The sequence below is a fragment of the Eutrema salsugineum genome, unplaced genomic scaffold (genome assembly GCF_000478725.1).
Source record: "Eutrema salsugineum unplaced genomic scaffold, Eutsalg1_0 scaffold_2, whole genome shotgun sequence".
NCBI lineage: Eukaryota > Viridiplantae > Streptophyta > Magnoliopsida > Brassicales > Brassicaceae > Eutrema > Eutrema salsugineum.
This window is the reverse complement of record NW_006256829.1, coordinates 8,312,856-8,325,784: the sequence shown is the minus strand read 5'-3', so window position 1 is coordinate 8,325,784 and position 12,929 is coordinate 8,312,856. Positions and strand designations below refer to the sequence as shown.

The following is a 12,929-nucleotide window of genomic DNA, read 5'->3' as shown; positions in this document are numbered from 1 at the left end:
TGACTCATGTGGCCCCTGAGAAACTCCACTCCAAGTAAGTCAGTACGATGATGAAGATTGATTGGGTAATATGACAAAACAAAAAGAAAGAAGATAAGTCCTAATTTAAAATTCGTGGTCGTGACTTTTTTACTTTTCGTTACATCCTTGGAAAATGTCTGATTTTGTATTTCTACACTTGCAGAATTTGGGTACGAAGACGAGAAGCAGCGAATCGATCGTACGAAGAGAGAGAGATATATTGTATATATGTTTCATTGTTTCTTTTCATGTCCTTATCCTCTGTATTTCATCCAATAGATGGATTCTGTTTTATCTCCTCGTACCTTTTTCGCTCACAGATTCATTAATTCAAGGTGTGTGATGAGAATTATCTTCCCCTTTGTAATATGGTTTCTTGGTGTCGTCTCGCTGAAAAAAATGTCTCGTATAGGTGGCCTAGGTTTGCTTCTACTTGCTGGAGATTGGCTAATGTTTCGTGTTGGGAGATCAAGGCTAGTGAGAATAGTGATCGCAACGTGTTCGATGAAAGTCCTCTTAGAGGAACCGATGATGGGTCTTTGTTTGATGATCCTGCTTCATTCGAGAAAGTTGACGCGGGAAGCACGCATGAAACTGTTGAGTTCTTCGTGAGTGACGCAGAGGGTGATCCAGATTGTCCTACTCAAGGCTATTCCTCTATCGAATTTGCTCTTCAAGCTCTACGCCAAGGAAAGGTTTGTTCTTGAAGACCATTGGATTTTTTCTCTGTTTTTTTTTTCAGTTGTATAGATTCGGTTTTACTACATTTCTTTCTTAAAATTTCAGTTTGTGATTGTTGTTGACGATGAAAACGGGGATGTTGAAGGGAATCTGATCATGGCGGCAACTCTAACGAGTCCCAAAGACATAGCGTTTCTGATTAAGAATGGTTCTGGGATTGTCTCAGTTGGGATGAAGAAAGAAGACCTCGAAAGATTAAACCTTACACTGATGTCACCTGAAATGGAAGACGAAGATTCCTCGGCACCAACTTTCACCATCACCGTGGTAACGATTTGCAGAATCAGTTACAATTCTCAAGATGGTTTCATTCCTTCTCTAGTTCCTGATAAAGTTATTGGTTACAGGATGCAAAATCAGGAACATCAACAGGAGTATCAGCTTCGGACAGGGCGAGGACAGTTCTTATGCTTTCGTCTGTCGAAGCTAAACCAGATGATTTCAGGAGGCCTGGTCATGTGTTCCCTCTCAAGTACAGAGACGGTGGAGTTTTGAGGAGAGCTGGTCACACTGAAGCGTCAGTTGATCTAATGATATTGGCTGGTTTACGTCCTGTCTCTGTTCTTTCAGCTATTCTTGATCAAGAAGATGGATCTATGGCCTCGCTTCCGTATATGAAAAAGCTTGCTTCGGAACACGATATCGCCATTGTATCCTTGACTGATCTAATCAGGTTAGAGAATAAGACAGAAAAATGTATGGAGAAGAAAGAGTAATTTGGAAACAAGTAAATTGCTAAACTATGGCTAGTTTTATATACACGTAGATATCGAAGAAAGAGAGAGAAGCTTGTGGAGAGAATCACGGTGTCTCGGTTGCCTACCAAATGGGGTCTTTTCCAAGCTTATTGTTATCGTTCTAAACTCGATGGAGCCGAAAATATTGCCCTCGTCAAGGTAAAGCAAACATCACTTGCTTCTAAATATGTAAAAGAGCGTTAGATCACAACTTGATCAAAACTTGGATAAGGACCATTCTTGTTTTGTTTCTGTCTGAATCTTAACCAGGGAAACATCGGAGACGGTCAGGATATTCTAGTACGAGTACATTCAGAGTGCTTAACCGGAGACATTTTCGGTTCAGGAAGGTGTGACTGTGGTAAACAGTTGGAGTTAGCGATGGAGCTAATTGAGAAAGAGGGAAGAGGAGTCGTTGTGTATCTCCGTGGCCACGAAGGAAGAGGCATTGGCCTTGGTCACAAGCTTAGAGCTTACAACTTGCAAGACCAAGGACACGACACTGTTCAGGCCAATGTTGAACTTGGCCTAGCCATTGATGCTCGTGAATACGGTATTGGTGCTCAGGTCAGCCATATAATATCGGTTCAGTTTCGGTTTATAAAGTTTTCGCTTATGTTTTCGGTTATTCGATGGAAAAGTAACCTACACAGTTACACATTGATTTTTAAATAATATATCATCTCAATTTTATTGGTTTTGGAATGGTCTACATGTGTAGATGCTCCGGGACATAGGAGTGAGAACAATGAAGCTGATGACGAACAATCCGGCGAAGTTCACCGGACTGAAAGGGTACGGACTGGCCGTAGTTGGGCGTGTACCGGTGGTGACACCAATCACCAAGGAGAACAGAAGATACATGGAGACTAAACGCAATAAGATGGGTCACGTTTATATCTCTGATATCGATCAGCCTTTGGCTTGACCAGAAGCTATTGATAAAGCTTAGAGTGGCAGAGAAACACCTCTTTTACAGTAGAGTGAAATCTCCTCCAATACAAAACAATCTTACGCATGCGTAACATTGTCTTAGACTCTTGTGTAAATTCGAGAAATCTGTTCTCAGGTTTTTGCTAAAATACTTCCATTTTGGGCTTTGAGTACCCGGCCCGGCCCAGTAATTTATTTTAGTTTTCAGTGTATAAATACAATTTTGACAATTTTACCACGTCTTCTTGCTTCAACGCTGAAAAATAAAACCTTGAATCCCCTTTGCGCAGACAATGGATCCTAAGGGTACGTTCTATCTTTGCTCAGTTTCCTCTCCCTCTCTTTCACTAACCTTTACATCATCTGGCTTGGTAGTGTAATTGCGCTATAGTTTGTCACTGTTTTGAAATCATTTTCGTTTCGATAGAGATATAATTCGTTTATCCATTCTTAATTCGATCAGTTAGTATTCCTCGTACCATTTCGTGTACTTGGTTAGTCCCAATAGAAATTTTTCGATCTTCTCGTCAATTGGCCTAATTAGAACAGTAAACCTTTCAATTATTCATTTAGCCAGAATTGTATCATGTATTAGTATTTGTTTTTTGATTATGGACTCTTCTGATAATTTTCTTTGATTTGAATTAGTGAATAATCATATCGAATATCACAATATGCCACTTTTCGTTTCTGATTAAACCGTAGTTTCTTCAGTTGTCTTTCTTGCTTTAGAGTAATGTTCTTAGTCTAGCTGAAACACTGAAGTTATATGAGTTATATATATCTTGTAAATCAGTTATTTGAATATTGATTGATTAAGCTTTGATAATTGATATGCAAATTCAGCTGAGAAGAAGACCGATCCTAAGGCTCAAGCCGTGAAGGCTGCAAAAGCAGTGAAATATTAATCAGGTACAGCCTTGAAGAAGAAGGCCAAGAAGATCAGAACCAAGGTCACATTCCACAGAGCCAAGACCTTGACGAAGCAGAGGAACCCTAAATACCCACGCAACAGCGCTGCTCCAAGAAACAAGCTTGACCATTCCCAAATCCTCAAGTTCCCTCTCACCACCGAGTCTGCCATGAAGAAGATTGAAGACAACAACACGCTTGTGTTCACTGTCGATATAAGAGCCGACAAGAATAAGATTAAGGATGCTATCAAAAAGATGTATGATATCCAGACCAAGAAAGTGAATACTCTTATCAGGTAAGAGATAGAACAAACACACTCTGGTATTAAACACACCAACAAGAATTCAAGAAGAACACTTTTGTTTGCTCCTCATTTTTGCAGACCTGATGGAACGAAGAAGGCATACGTGAGATTGACACCGGATTACGATGCACTGGATGTGGCTAACAAGATCGGAATCATCTAGACTCTTGTCTTCTTGGTGTTTTTTTTTTCTTTTCTAGACGATCTCTTCTAAATCTTTTTTCTTAATTGTTACTTTTTACTTTTCCGGTTCTTAATTAGTTGATTTTGTAATATATTCCTTATGATTTGTCAAAAAATACATGTTTTGGATTTTTAGACACACAGTATTAAAACTTGTACTTATTACTGTTTCAGGAATACAAATTGATGGACTCCAAGAATGTCTTAAAAGTGGTAATGAAAGCGAAACTGAGACTGATACCCGAAAACAAAACATTCTCCGGAACCAGATTTTACATAATAACCGAACCGGTCGAACCAAAGATAGAATCATAAAGAAGGGACAAAATAATCACCCAACTTACAATACTGCTCTGATAAAATCTCGTAAAATGATCGATTGACTACTCTTCTAATCTCGGCCTCTTTCCGGTTAACATCGTTTGATCGAGAACCGAACTCGAACCGAAACCAAATCTCATAACCGAACCAGAACACGTCAGAGAATCACATCGTCCCGACGCGCCGCTACTATTAACATCAAACCCTCTAAATGAGAGAGGAGGAGTCGAAAGAGGTAATTCAAAACGCTGCGATTGCGTTTGAGGCGGTGGGTTTACCCATTTTGGCAGCGGTCCCGCCACGAGAAGCGTTTGAAGAAGCGGTCCAGCTTCCACCACCGCTTTCAAAAGCTTTCCCGTTTCGGGAAATGCTTTACCCATCACGAGAGCGTCCAGAGGATCGAGCTGATGATGATTATGAGCCGTTGGATCTTCGTGTATCATCGACGGCTGAGAGTGATGAATGTTGAGGAAACTGGAGAGTTCTGAGGAAGAAGGAGAAGAAGAAGATTCGTCACGAGAGAAGCTGTTTGATTCAGTGCTGCTTCTTGAATTAAGGAATTGAGATAAGTGTTGTCTAGCTTCGTCTCGTTCTTGTTGAGTGGATTTGAGGAGAGTGAGAAGTTGGTTGATTTCTTCCGCGTGTGTTCTTGATTTCTCATTGGCTTCCATTTTCAGTGTCTCTAGTTCGCACAGAGTGTTCTGTAGATTCTGCCTCATCTCATCAATGCTCTGCATCTACAATATTATAAACAACAATTTATATTCAAAAAGATCAAAGATAAACGACGAACTCCCAAAAAAAAAACATGTGATTTATAAGTACCTCATGATGATGATGCCAGATAGAAGAATATAAATCCTCCATTGATCAGTGTCTGTGTTTTGTTATAATACTCTGTTAAGAACTAGAGTGACCCTTTATAATGATTGTTTCGGACATGTATTAGACGTCAAAAGGAGTCTTCTTTTATTAAAACCAAATAAATTAATAAAATTCAAATTTCTTTTGTGAGACAAATAACATGGTTACAATAAGGCTTGGAAATGGTTAATAGTAATTACAATTAAAAAATGTGAGAAGTTGCCTATGGTAATAATAAACTGAATTGACTTATTTTCCAATTTCCATTTAATTACCCAATAATTGCAGCGGATTCTCGTGAACAAACTTACAAAAAGATATGTAAATTCAGAAAGGTCCAATTTAGGTCGCAGTATAGTTTTGTAATATATCATTTTTGTATGTAAACCACTGATGTAAGCATATTAAATACTTGTACTAGATTGGCTTGTGGACTGCCCAAGAAAATATCTGATAATTTAATGTGGCACTGTTGATTGTTTTTCCTAACGATAAATGTATACCTTTACTATATATCTTAGATATTCCTTACGTTAGCTAGCTTTAATTTGGATCGTACACTCTATTTCATTATTATGCAAAATATTCTTTACGCACAGAATACTCAAAACCACTATTATACAAAACATTTTTTTATCGAGCTTCGTGGTATGAAATTCTTAATGTCGCACTACTTTCAAATATTATAATTTTTCACTTAAACGGCTCACAATTTGCTAGTCTTCTTAAAGCATCTACAGTATTTAGTTTGCTCAATACCTTATATGAGTTAAACAAAATATGATATATACAACTAGAAAACAAACTTCATTGGTAAACAAAGAAAGGAAAATCTAACCATATGCAAGAAATTTACATTAGTATTCCATAATAATAATAAAAAAAGACTTGAAAGCCTAATTAAAAATTCTGTTTTGATATAAAAAAAATCGAATAAATCATTATATCAATCCAAATTATAGATAAGTGAATAAAACACAAACCATAAAATGACAAGGAGAAAAGACCTTGAGGCTCCTAAATCCTAATCCATATACAAAACCCAACTAATAAACTATATTGCAATTTTTACAATTTTTTTTCTGTGAGCTATACGTGATTATTCAACAATAATTTTTTAGTTGGCCTATCAAGCTTATGGAACTCGTGATCTTGGCATTTTCTTGGTCGGCACATAGCAACAGGTACAAGTCATATATAGACAAAACTCATCTTTCATGACTTGGACCGAAACTGAAAACTATTATACACGTGTCTTCCCTATTGAATGATTCGTCTAAAAAAGTCGACTTGACGATACTAAATGCTTTGACTGCCAAAGCCCAATCAATCTGAAATGATCTTCAAAGGTTTGTCACAAAATATATAAATTCTGACCCTCCCAACGATCAATTCGTTCCGTTTTTAGAATTGTCATGGTCCACAACAGTTGGCATAATTTGCTTTCTATCTCAACCATTTTTTGCTGTCGGATGGTTCACCTTCAACCATATTTGTTTGACTTAAAATATACCAAAAATCCCATTAGAATTAGAATGATTTTATTACCAAAAATCATGTTCGATCTTATTTTTCCGATTTCGTCTATAAGTTTTGATCGACAATAGACAAATTAAAAAATGTTACTAGTAGTAGTCTATGAAGTATATTTTTACCCCCAAAAAAAGACATATACTAGTATATTCTGACGGATTACCGCCATTCTTTTGGACTGCTTACTGCCATTTAAAGGTTAAAGACTATCAGCTCATACTCTCTTTGGCAGGGGCCAAACGAGAATCTTAACTTTCTACCTATTTTAATTTATTTTGCTAATTTTTGAAATTTAATTAAATAAGTGTTACAAGGAATCAAATGTGGAAAAAAACAATCATAATGGAGATAGTCTAGGATGATTTACTTTTTGAACAATAATAACAAATTTAGTTATGTTCATCGGTGGTTCCGGCCAATAAATAAGAACCTTTTCTGATAACAACTCAAGGATTAAAGTCGGTCCAAAGGTTTGAATAGTTGTTTCTCTAAAATTTCTAGTCTATTTAAAATCTTAAGATTGTGCACTTTTTCAAAATTAATTGCGAACACATGCCTTCAGGTGCACGAGTAGTTGACTGACTGGTAATCAAAGCTGCAGCAGAGGAAAGCACTTCGTTCCATTAAATTTGAAAATACAAGGAACATTATTGGTTCGATCGACCAAAAACTAAATTCATTAATTAGTTTGACTGAAGATGAAACTCTTTCTGGTTTTTCTTTTGTTTTTTAAGGACGTAGTTCATAATTCAAAACAGTAAGTACTTCAAGTCTGAAACTGCGTTTTGGGGACAAATCAGTGCACAAATTCAAAGATAAGATACATATCTGAGGAGATGACTGAATGCACTTTCACATTCTCTTTCTCTTGCCGTGATGTTTCTCTGCTTTTCCAAGCTTGGACTTTCTTTGTTTGAACAGCTGGAGATAAAGCTTCAACCAAAGGAACGGGTAGACCAAGAGCACGGCCTGAATAAAAAAGAGCCCAAGACATATCTAAATGGTTACTGGAAAAGCTAATCTTGACGACGATAATATCTAAAAAAGAAATCACGATTATCTGAGACCAAAAAGATCAAGGAAAAAAACAATAGATGTTTCTTGAATTAGAATATAAAAACGCTACTTAAAACATAACTCCATAAACGATACTTAAGCCAAAAGGGTTTCGTTGAAGGAGAAGAAGAAGGAAAAGATGAACATACCCAAAGGAATTCATAGTAACTGAAGGGGAAAACAGAGAAGAAATTTGCGTAGAGGTTCCTTTCTTTAACATATGGAAGCGCTTTGTACATGATCAACACTGCAGAAACATGGTCAAAGTCGATAAGAAGAAATGAAATAAGAATTCTGGCTTCAGAGAAATACATATACGCTTTAAAGTACTCACGTTCACCCATTAGCCCCGTTGGATAGATCATGATGAATCCTGTATACCTGGATGGTAAAAAATATTATGCAATCCGTTCAACTCGAAAACATTTCTGTGATAGGGATCGTTTCAAGATCAAAACAATTTATAAAGTACGATATATTACCTGAGATAAGTTAGCCAATAGGGACATCTACCGAGACATGTTAAAGCATAGTGAGGATATCTGATCATCTGCATCCAAATCCATCACTCAGCTAACACATCGAGTAATTTAATACAACCATTTGTATATAACATCATTGTTACACCTAGATTAAGCTTTAAAACTCTTTCTCAATCTACTCTAATCACTGCTAATGCTCAAAGGTCTCGCTAACGTTCTCTCAGACCAGAACATTGAGATAACATGTTTCTTTTTCAAGTGTCACAAACTTGTCATTGGCATCTCTCTGTCTTATTGTTGTAAGATATTGAAAGACATGTGAAGATCAACAAAACTCACCTCGCCGAGACACCAAGCTACAAGCGTTATTGACAGCCATGGCGAATCCTGGACCTAAAACGATGAATATGAAATTGGAATTACACTGCTAGCTTTGCAGAAACTTTGTATCGCTAACGAGTAAAACCACACAAACCTCGTTGATCTGTCCAACAATGGCCAATATGAAGTGGGTTCTTCCACTCCATTGCATCAGCGGAGACAAGAATCCACTCGGGACTATTCCTAAAATTCAAAGAGGATCAATCAGTCTTTCAATTCATAATCATTGAAAAAAGGGAAAAAAAATAAACTTCACAAACATCAAATCATTCCAACATTACCCATGGCTCCATGAAGAACTTCAACAACAGAAGCAAATTGCATCACACCTGAACGAATCAAAAACCAACAAAAGATATCATTTTTCAGAAACCCATCAATCCAGCTTTGGATTGGATTTGGCCATACTTGACAGATCAGTCTCACAAAATCAAGCAACGATAACATTCGAAAAATCGTAAGCGATAGAGAAGACGAAATTCCTTCTTACTTATCAAGTGTCCAGCAGAAGCGTAAGCGCCATTGATCGCCTTGCTCGATAAACAGCCGCTGAAGATACTGAGAAGCGAAATCGTCCTGGCGAAGAACACAAATCTCATGAGTAAAAGGCAAGAGAGTGAAAAACGAGAAGACGGAGGGAAAGAGAGAGATATATATACCATGAAGAAGCTTGGAGGAAATTGTAAGCAAAAAGATAAGTCTTGACGAACGGAGAAGACATTTTCTATTACAGAGAACCGATCGGCGATGTGGGAATCCCGCGGAGGCTCGAATAGTGGCTGCTCGTCTGGATAGCATTTTTGACGGCGGAGGATTAAGATTCTCGAGTGACGTCACTCACATGTTTCTGTGGCCCTGACTGACTCACTTCGTACAGTAAACTGGTGTGAGGCGAATTAAAATTTCAGCTTAGCTTCAATATTTTTTGTATTTTACACTGATTTACCCCTGAAGTATTCATTTAGTTCAAATAAACCTCAAAGTTATATAAAATTGAATTAACACATCCCACTTATTACATATTGATTCCAATTAATAACTTCGTCCTTGCTGTGTTTAGATTTTTCGATGCGCGCGAAAGCTCACAGTTGGGTATATTATGATAACGACGCTTAATATGCATGTGACTGCATTTAATCATAAAAATAATCAGCCTAGAGTAGTTAGTTTTCTTGTTAAAGTTTTGCTAGTTCTCTGTGTTTTTTTTTTTTTTTTTTTTTGAGTTTCTTTCAAGGAAATTTGCAATGAACTGAATCAGTATTTGATAATCTCTTTGCTGATTTAAAATATTCCTGGATTCATATATCCAATACCATTTTTTTACATACTCTTCCAATAACTTTGGGTGAAAAGGAGATAATCTTAGTGGGTGCTTGCCTAAAATATTTTTGAAAGTTTTTGTGGTAAAATTTATGACTTTAAATGATTGTGATTACTTTTATCAATTTGTGGATCTTATTATATCCCTCCATTTGTTCTTGTTCTTGGCGGAGCAAGATATATATATATATAGGCACGTAAAATCAGATTATGAAAGATATGTGCTTATTTTTTTCTACAAATTATCATATGCTTATTAAAAGATTCAGATGCCTTTTGGTGAGAATCAGCCAATCCAAATGCTTTTTTCAATTCACCTCTTTTGTTTATTGAAGATATTTATCAATTAGGCTCCCGTGTCCAATTTTATTTATATTGATAATATAGTTGTTCTTACTTTTAAGCAGCCATCCTTTTCTTCTTTTTGTTTTCTTTTTTACATTGAAATTTTCAACAAATATTAATAGGAAAAGTTTGAAGGTGTAGTAGTGGTTCATATAATAAAGAAATAAAAAGGATATCTTACCATAAAGACTAAAGAGTGGGAACTGATCTTTTATCATGTAGCAATTGCTTAAACAGAAAAAAACAACACGTACTCGATTTGATCAATTAGATGATAAAGCAGAAGAATACATTCTTCTTTTTTTTTTTCCTTTCACAAAGTTGGCTTAAGCTTTACAAGTCAAACCTATTCTCTTTGATTATTTAGATGATGAATATGCCTTGTTCAGTCATGTTGCTACTTGCTTATTCCATTTTTCTTCCTTCACTCTCTTTAGCGTTTTTAATAATGGATACTCACAGACTCTCATCCATCACTTTTTGATTGATCAACATCAATTTCTAATTATGATTTCTTACAAAAAAAACTTTCACAGAAACTTGAAAGTCTTATTGATTTTGAAAATAGAGTTCTGACTTTGTATTACAACACTGGTGTCCATGGAAAAGGCAGAGGATATGATGACTACACATGAAATTAGTACAGTGGGTGGTGTTTTTGTTTTTGTTTAAGTCATGAAAAACTACTAGAGTCGTTTGATAATATATATATATATATATAGGCTGCACAACTAAACATTCCAATGAATCAAATCCTAGACTAAAGACGACCACGATGATCTACCATGTTGAAAACTGAGGGGAAACTGGTCAATGGCAAAAGAAGACATCTTACTTTCATCTGCTGCGTCCATGTTCCATATAGACTCCAAGGAACTTTCCCATGTTGGAGAAGTCAGAGGAGGAGTGAAGTTCAAGTAACAGCTTTGCTCTGAGTAGTAGATGTCTTTTACAGGTTTGATAATGTTTGCTCCAGACTGATCAATCTCTCTCCATATGTCATCCATGGAGTAGTATCCGTCTTCACATTCTTGATTCATGTTCCCATTGGATCCTCCAGTGTCTTGATCAGTAGTTGCAGTGGTCATAGATGATGAGCAGCAGTTAGAAGATGAGGAAGTTGGAGACATAGGTCGCTTCTTCTCCTGAGCTTTCTTCCTCATATGAGTCCTCCAGTAGTTCTTTATCTCATTATCTGTTCTCCCCGGCAATTTCCGGGCGATTTTTGACCATCTGCATATGAATTATTTCAAAAAGTTCATACAAAACAAAAAGAAAGAGGATTTTATATTAAAAAAACATTTATTTGTGGGTTTTCTCTGTTTCTTGGAAATGATTCTGACCTGTTACCCCATTTGGCGTGAAGCTCAAGGACAAGACGCTCTTCTTGAGGAGACATCTTACCACGTTTGAGACCAGGATGCAGGTAATTAACCCACCTTAACCTGCAACTCTTTCCTGTTCTGTTTAAACCTACAACCAAAACCAGGTCATACTTTTAATGGAAGGTCCTTTCCAAAGACCGCCCATTTTTCCAAGACAACCCTATAACCTATACCTATTCTTATGTTTCTCCCTCCACCTTCAAACCTGAAACTTTCGCTACAAAATCCCATCTTCGATCTCCGAACAAGTGGACAAAGTTGACCAAGAGGATGTCCTCCTGTTCTGTCCACGGTCCTTTACGGTATTGATCTTGCACATTTTTCATCTCTCTCTCTCTTTCTCTCTGAAGTAGAAAACTAAAGTTGCTTGTTTATGGGAACCTTTGGCATACTCTATACCAATATTTATATAAGCCAACTTGAACACGGTGTTGTGTCTACGCGATATAACACTCACATTATTAAAATTCTCTAATGATTTTGTTTTTCTAATCTTTACCGTCCATATGGTGAGAGATTATGCTGTTGATAATGTGGGGTCCGTTGTTTTGTGATGCCATCAAGCCATTATAGCATATATATATAAATTAAAAAAGGAAATAATCGTTAATAGGCGATTGATGTAACACTCCAATTAATTCTGCCTTTTCTTTGTCTTTTTGTGTCTTGCAATAAGAACACTTTCTTATATTTTCTTTTGGCAGGTCCCAATTGATTCAATTGCACTATCTCGCTCGCGTGTCAGTAAAACATCAGCAGCATAGCAAACCAAACAGGGGAATAAATAAGGTAAACTATATAATACTTGTTATAAAAAAACAACGAAGTATTCATTTAAAAAAAAAATAATACACAGAAATTTAGTTTTCTTTTATCTCACGGTTTTGACAATATGGAATCAATTTTCTCTGTGTGAGCCAAAAGAAGGCTCAAGACGTTTTTTTCTACTACTTTGGTGAGGTTATGATTGCAGTTTGTCCCTTGACTTTATTAAAGGGTAATATCGATACCACTGTAGAAGCTTATAAATCGCAAAGACAGATATTTAAAAAATGAGAAATTTTCAAAAAGCATAATAGCAAAAGGGGTCGAATTGTTTTTGGGTGTCTGATAAGTGGCCTTTTGTATCTAGCAGCAGCACTTGAGATTAAAAGTTCGATACTTAGATATTGTTTTTAGGATATTGAATCCGTTTTTAAACACCAATTAAATTATCTATTTAGATGAGAAAGGCCAATTTGATTTAGCTTGGCTTTGTGATTTGCCTCTTGGTGCTCTGTTTTCATGTCTAGGAAAATTTCGGCTTTTAATCTTTCAAAACCAAAGATCAGCCGTTGGTAATACTTGTTTTTCAAGATATCTGTTTATTATCGAATGGCTTATTGGAATTTTATTAACCTTACATATA

At 36.3% G+C, this 12,929-nt stretch overlaps 4 protein-coding genes and 1 pseudogene across 5 annotated transcripts; 2 read left to right on the top strand and 3 right to left on the bottom strand.

The window, feature by feature from the left end:
• Positions 1–150: 150 nt before the first annotated feature.
• Positions 151–2,581, top strand: LOC18017312 (monofunctional riboflavin biosynthesis protein RIBA 3, chloroplastic). The gene is made up of 7 exons (XM_006400859.2): positions 151–356; positions 434–716; positions 808–1,029; positions 1,110–1,435; positions 1,529–1,658; positions 1,770–2,066; positions 2,221–2,581. The coding sequence occupies exons 1-7, from the start codon at positions 301–303 to the stop codon at positions 2,425–2,427; spliced, it is 1,521 nt and encodes a 506-aa protein (XP_006400922.1). The 5' UTR covers positions 151–300; the 3' UTR covers positions 2,428–2,581.
• A 144-nt stretch (positions 2,582–2,725) lies between these two features.
• LOC18017311 lies at positions 2,726–4,025 on the top strand (annotated as a pseudogene).
• A 90-nt stretch (positions 4,026–4,115) lies between these two features.
• Positions 4,116–5,022, bottom strand: LOC18017310. The gene is made up of 2 exons (XM_024156863.1): positions 4,981–5,022; positions 4,116–4,886 (listed from the first exon to the last, which is right to left on the bottom strand). The coding sequence occupies exons 1-2, from the start codon at positions 5,020–5,022 to the stop codon at positions 4,218–4,220; spliced, it is 711 nt and encodes a 236-aa protein (XP_024012631.1). The 3' UTR covers positions 4,116–4,217.
• Positions 5,023–7,206: 2,184 nt separating this feature from the next.
• On the bottom strand, positions 7,207–9,346 carry LOC18017309 (very-long-chain (3R)-3-hydroxyacyl-CoA dehydratase 2). The gene is made up of 9 exons (XM_006400856.2): positions 9,131–9,346; positions 8,962–9,047; positions 8,753–8,800; positions 8,566–8,654; positions 8,430–8,483; positions 8,091–8,158; positions 7,943–7,989; positions 7,758–7,855; positions 7,207–7,521 (listed from the first exon to the last, which is right to left on the bottom strand). Exons 1-9 carry the CDS (start codon positions 9,190–9,192, stop codon positions 7,405–7,407), a joined length of 669 nt encoding a protein of 222 aa, XP_006400919.1. The 5' UTR covers positions 9,193–9,346; the 3' UTR covers positions 7,207–7,404.
• Positions 9,347–10,664: 1,318 nt separating this feature from the next.
• Positions 10,665–11,912, bottom strand: LOC18017308 (transcription factor MYB59). 2 transcript variants are annotated; one of them, XM_006400855.2, is made up of 3 exons: positions 11,727–11,912; positions 11,480–11,609; positions 10,665–11,369 (listed from the first exon to the last, which is right to left on the bottom strand). In XM_006400855.2, the coding sequence occupies exons 1-3, from the start codon at positions 11,845–11,847 to the stop codon at positions 10,892–10,894; spliced, it is 729 nt and encodes a 242-aa protein (XP_006400918.1). In that variant the 5' UTR covers positions 11,848–11,912; the 3' UTR covers positions 10,665–10,891. The 2 variants fall into 2 exon arrangements, with proteins under 2 accessions (XP_006400918.1, XP_006400917.1); XM_006400854.2 differs by having other exon boundaries at positions 11,695–11,894.
• Between the last annotated feature and the right edge of the window lie 1,017 nt (positions 11,913–12,929).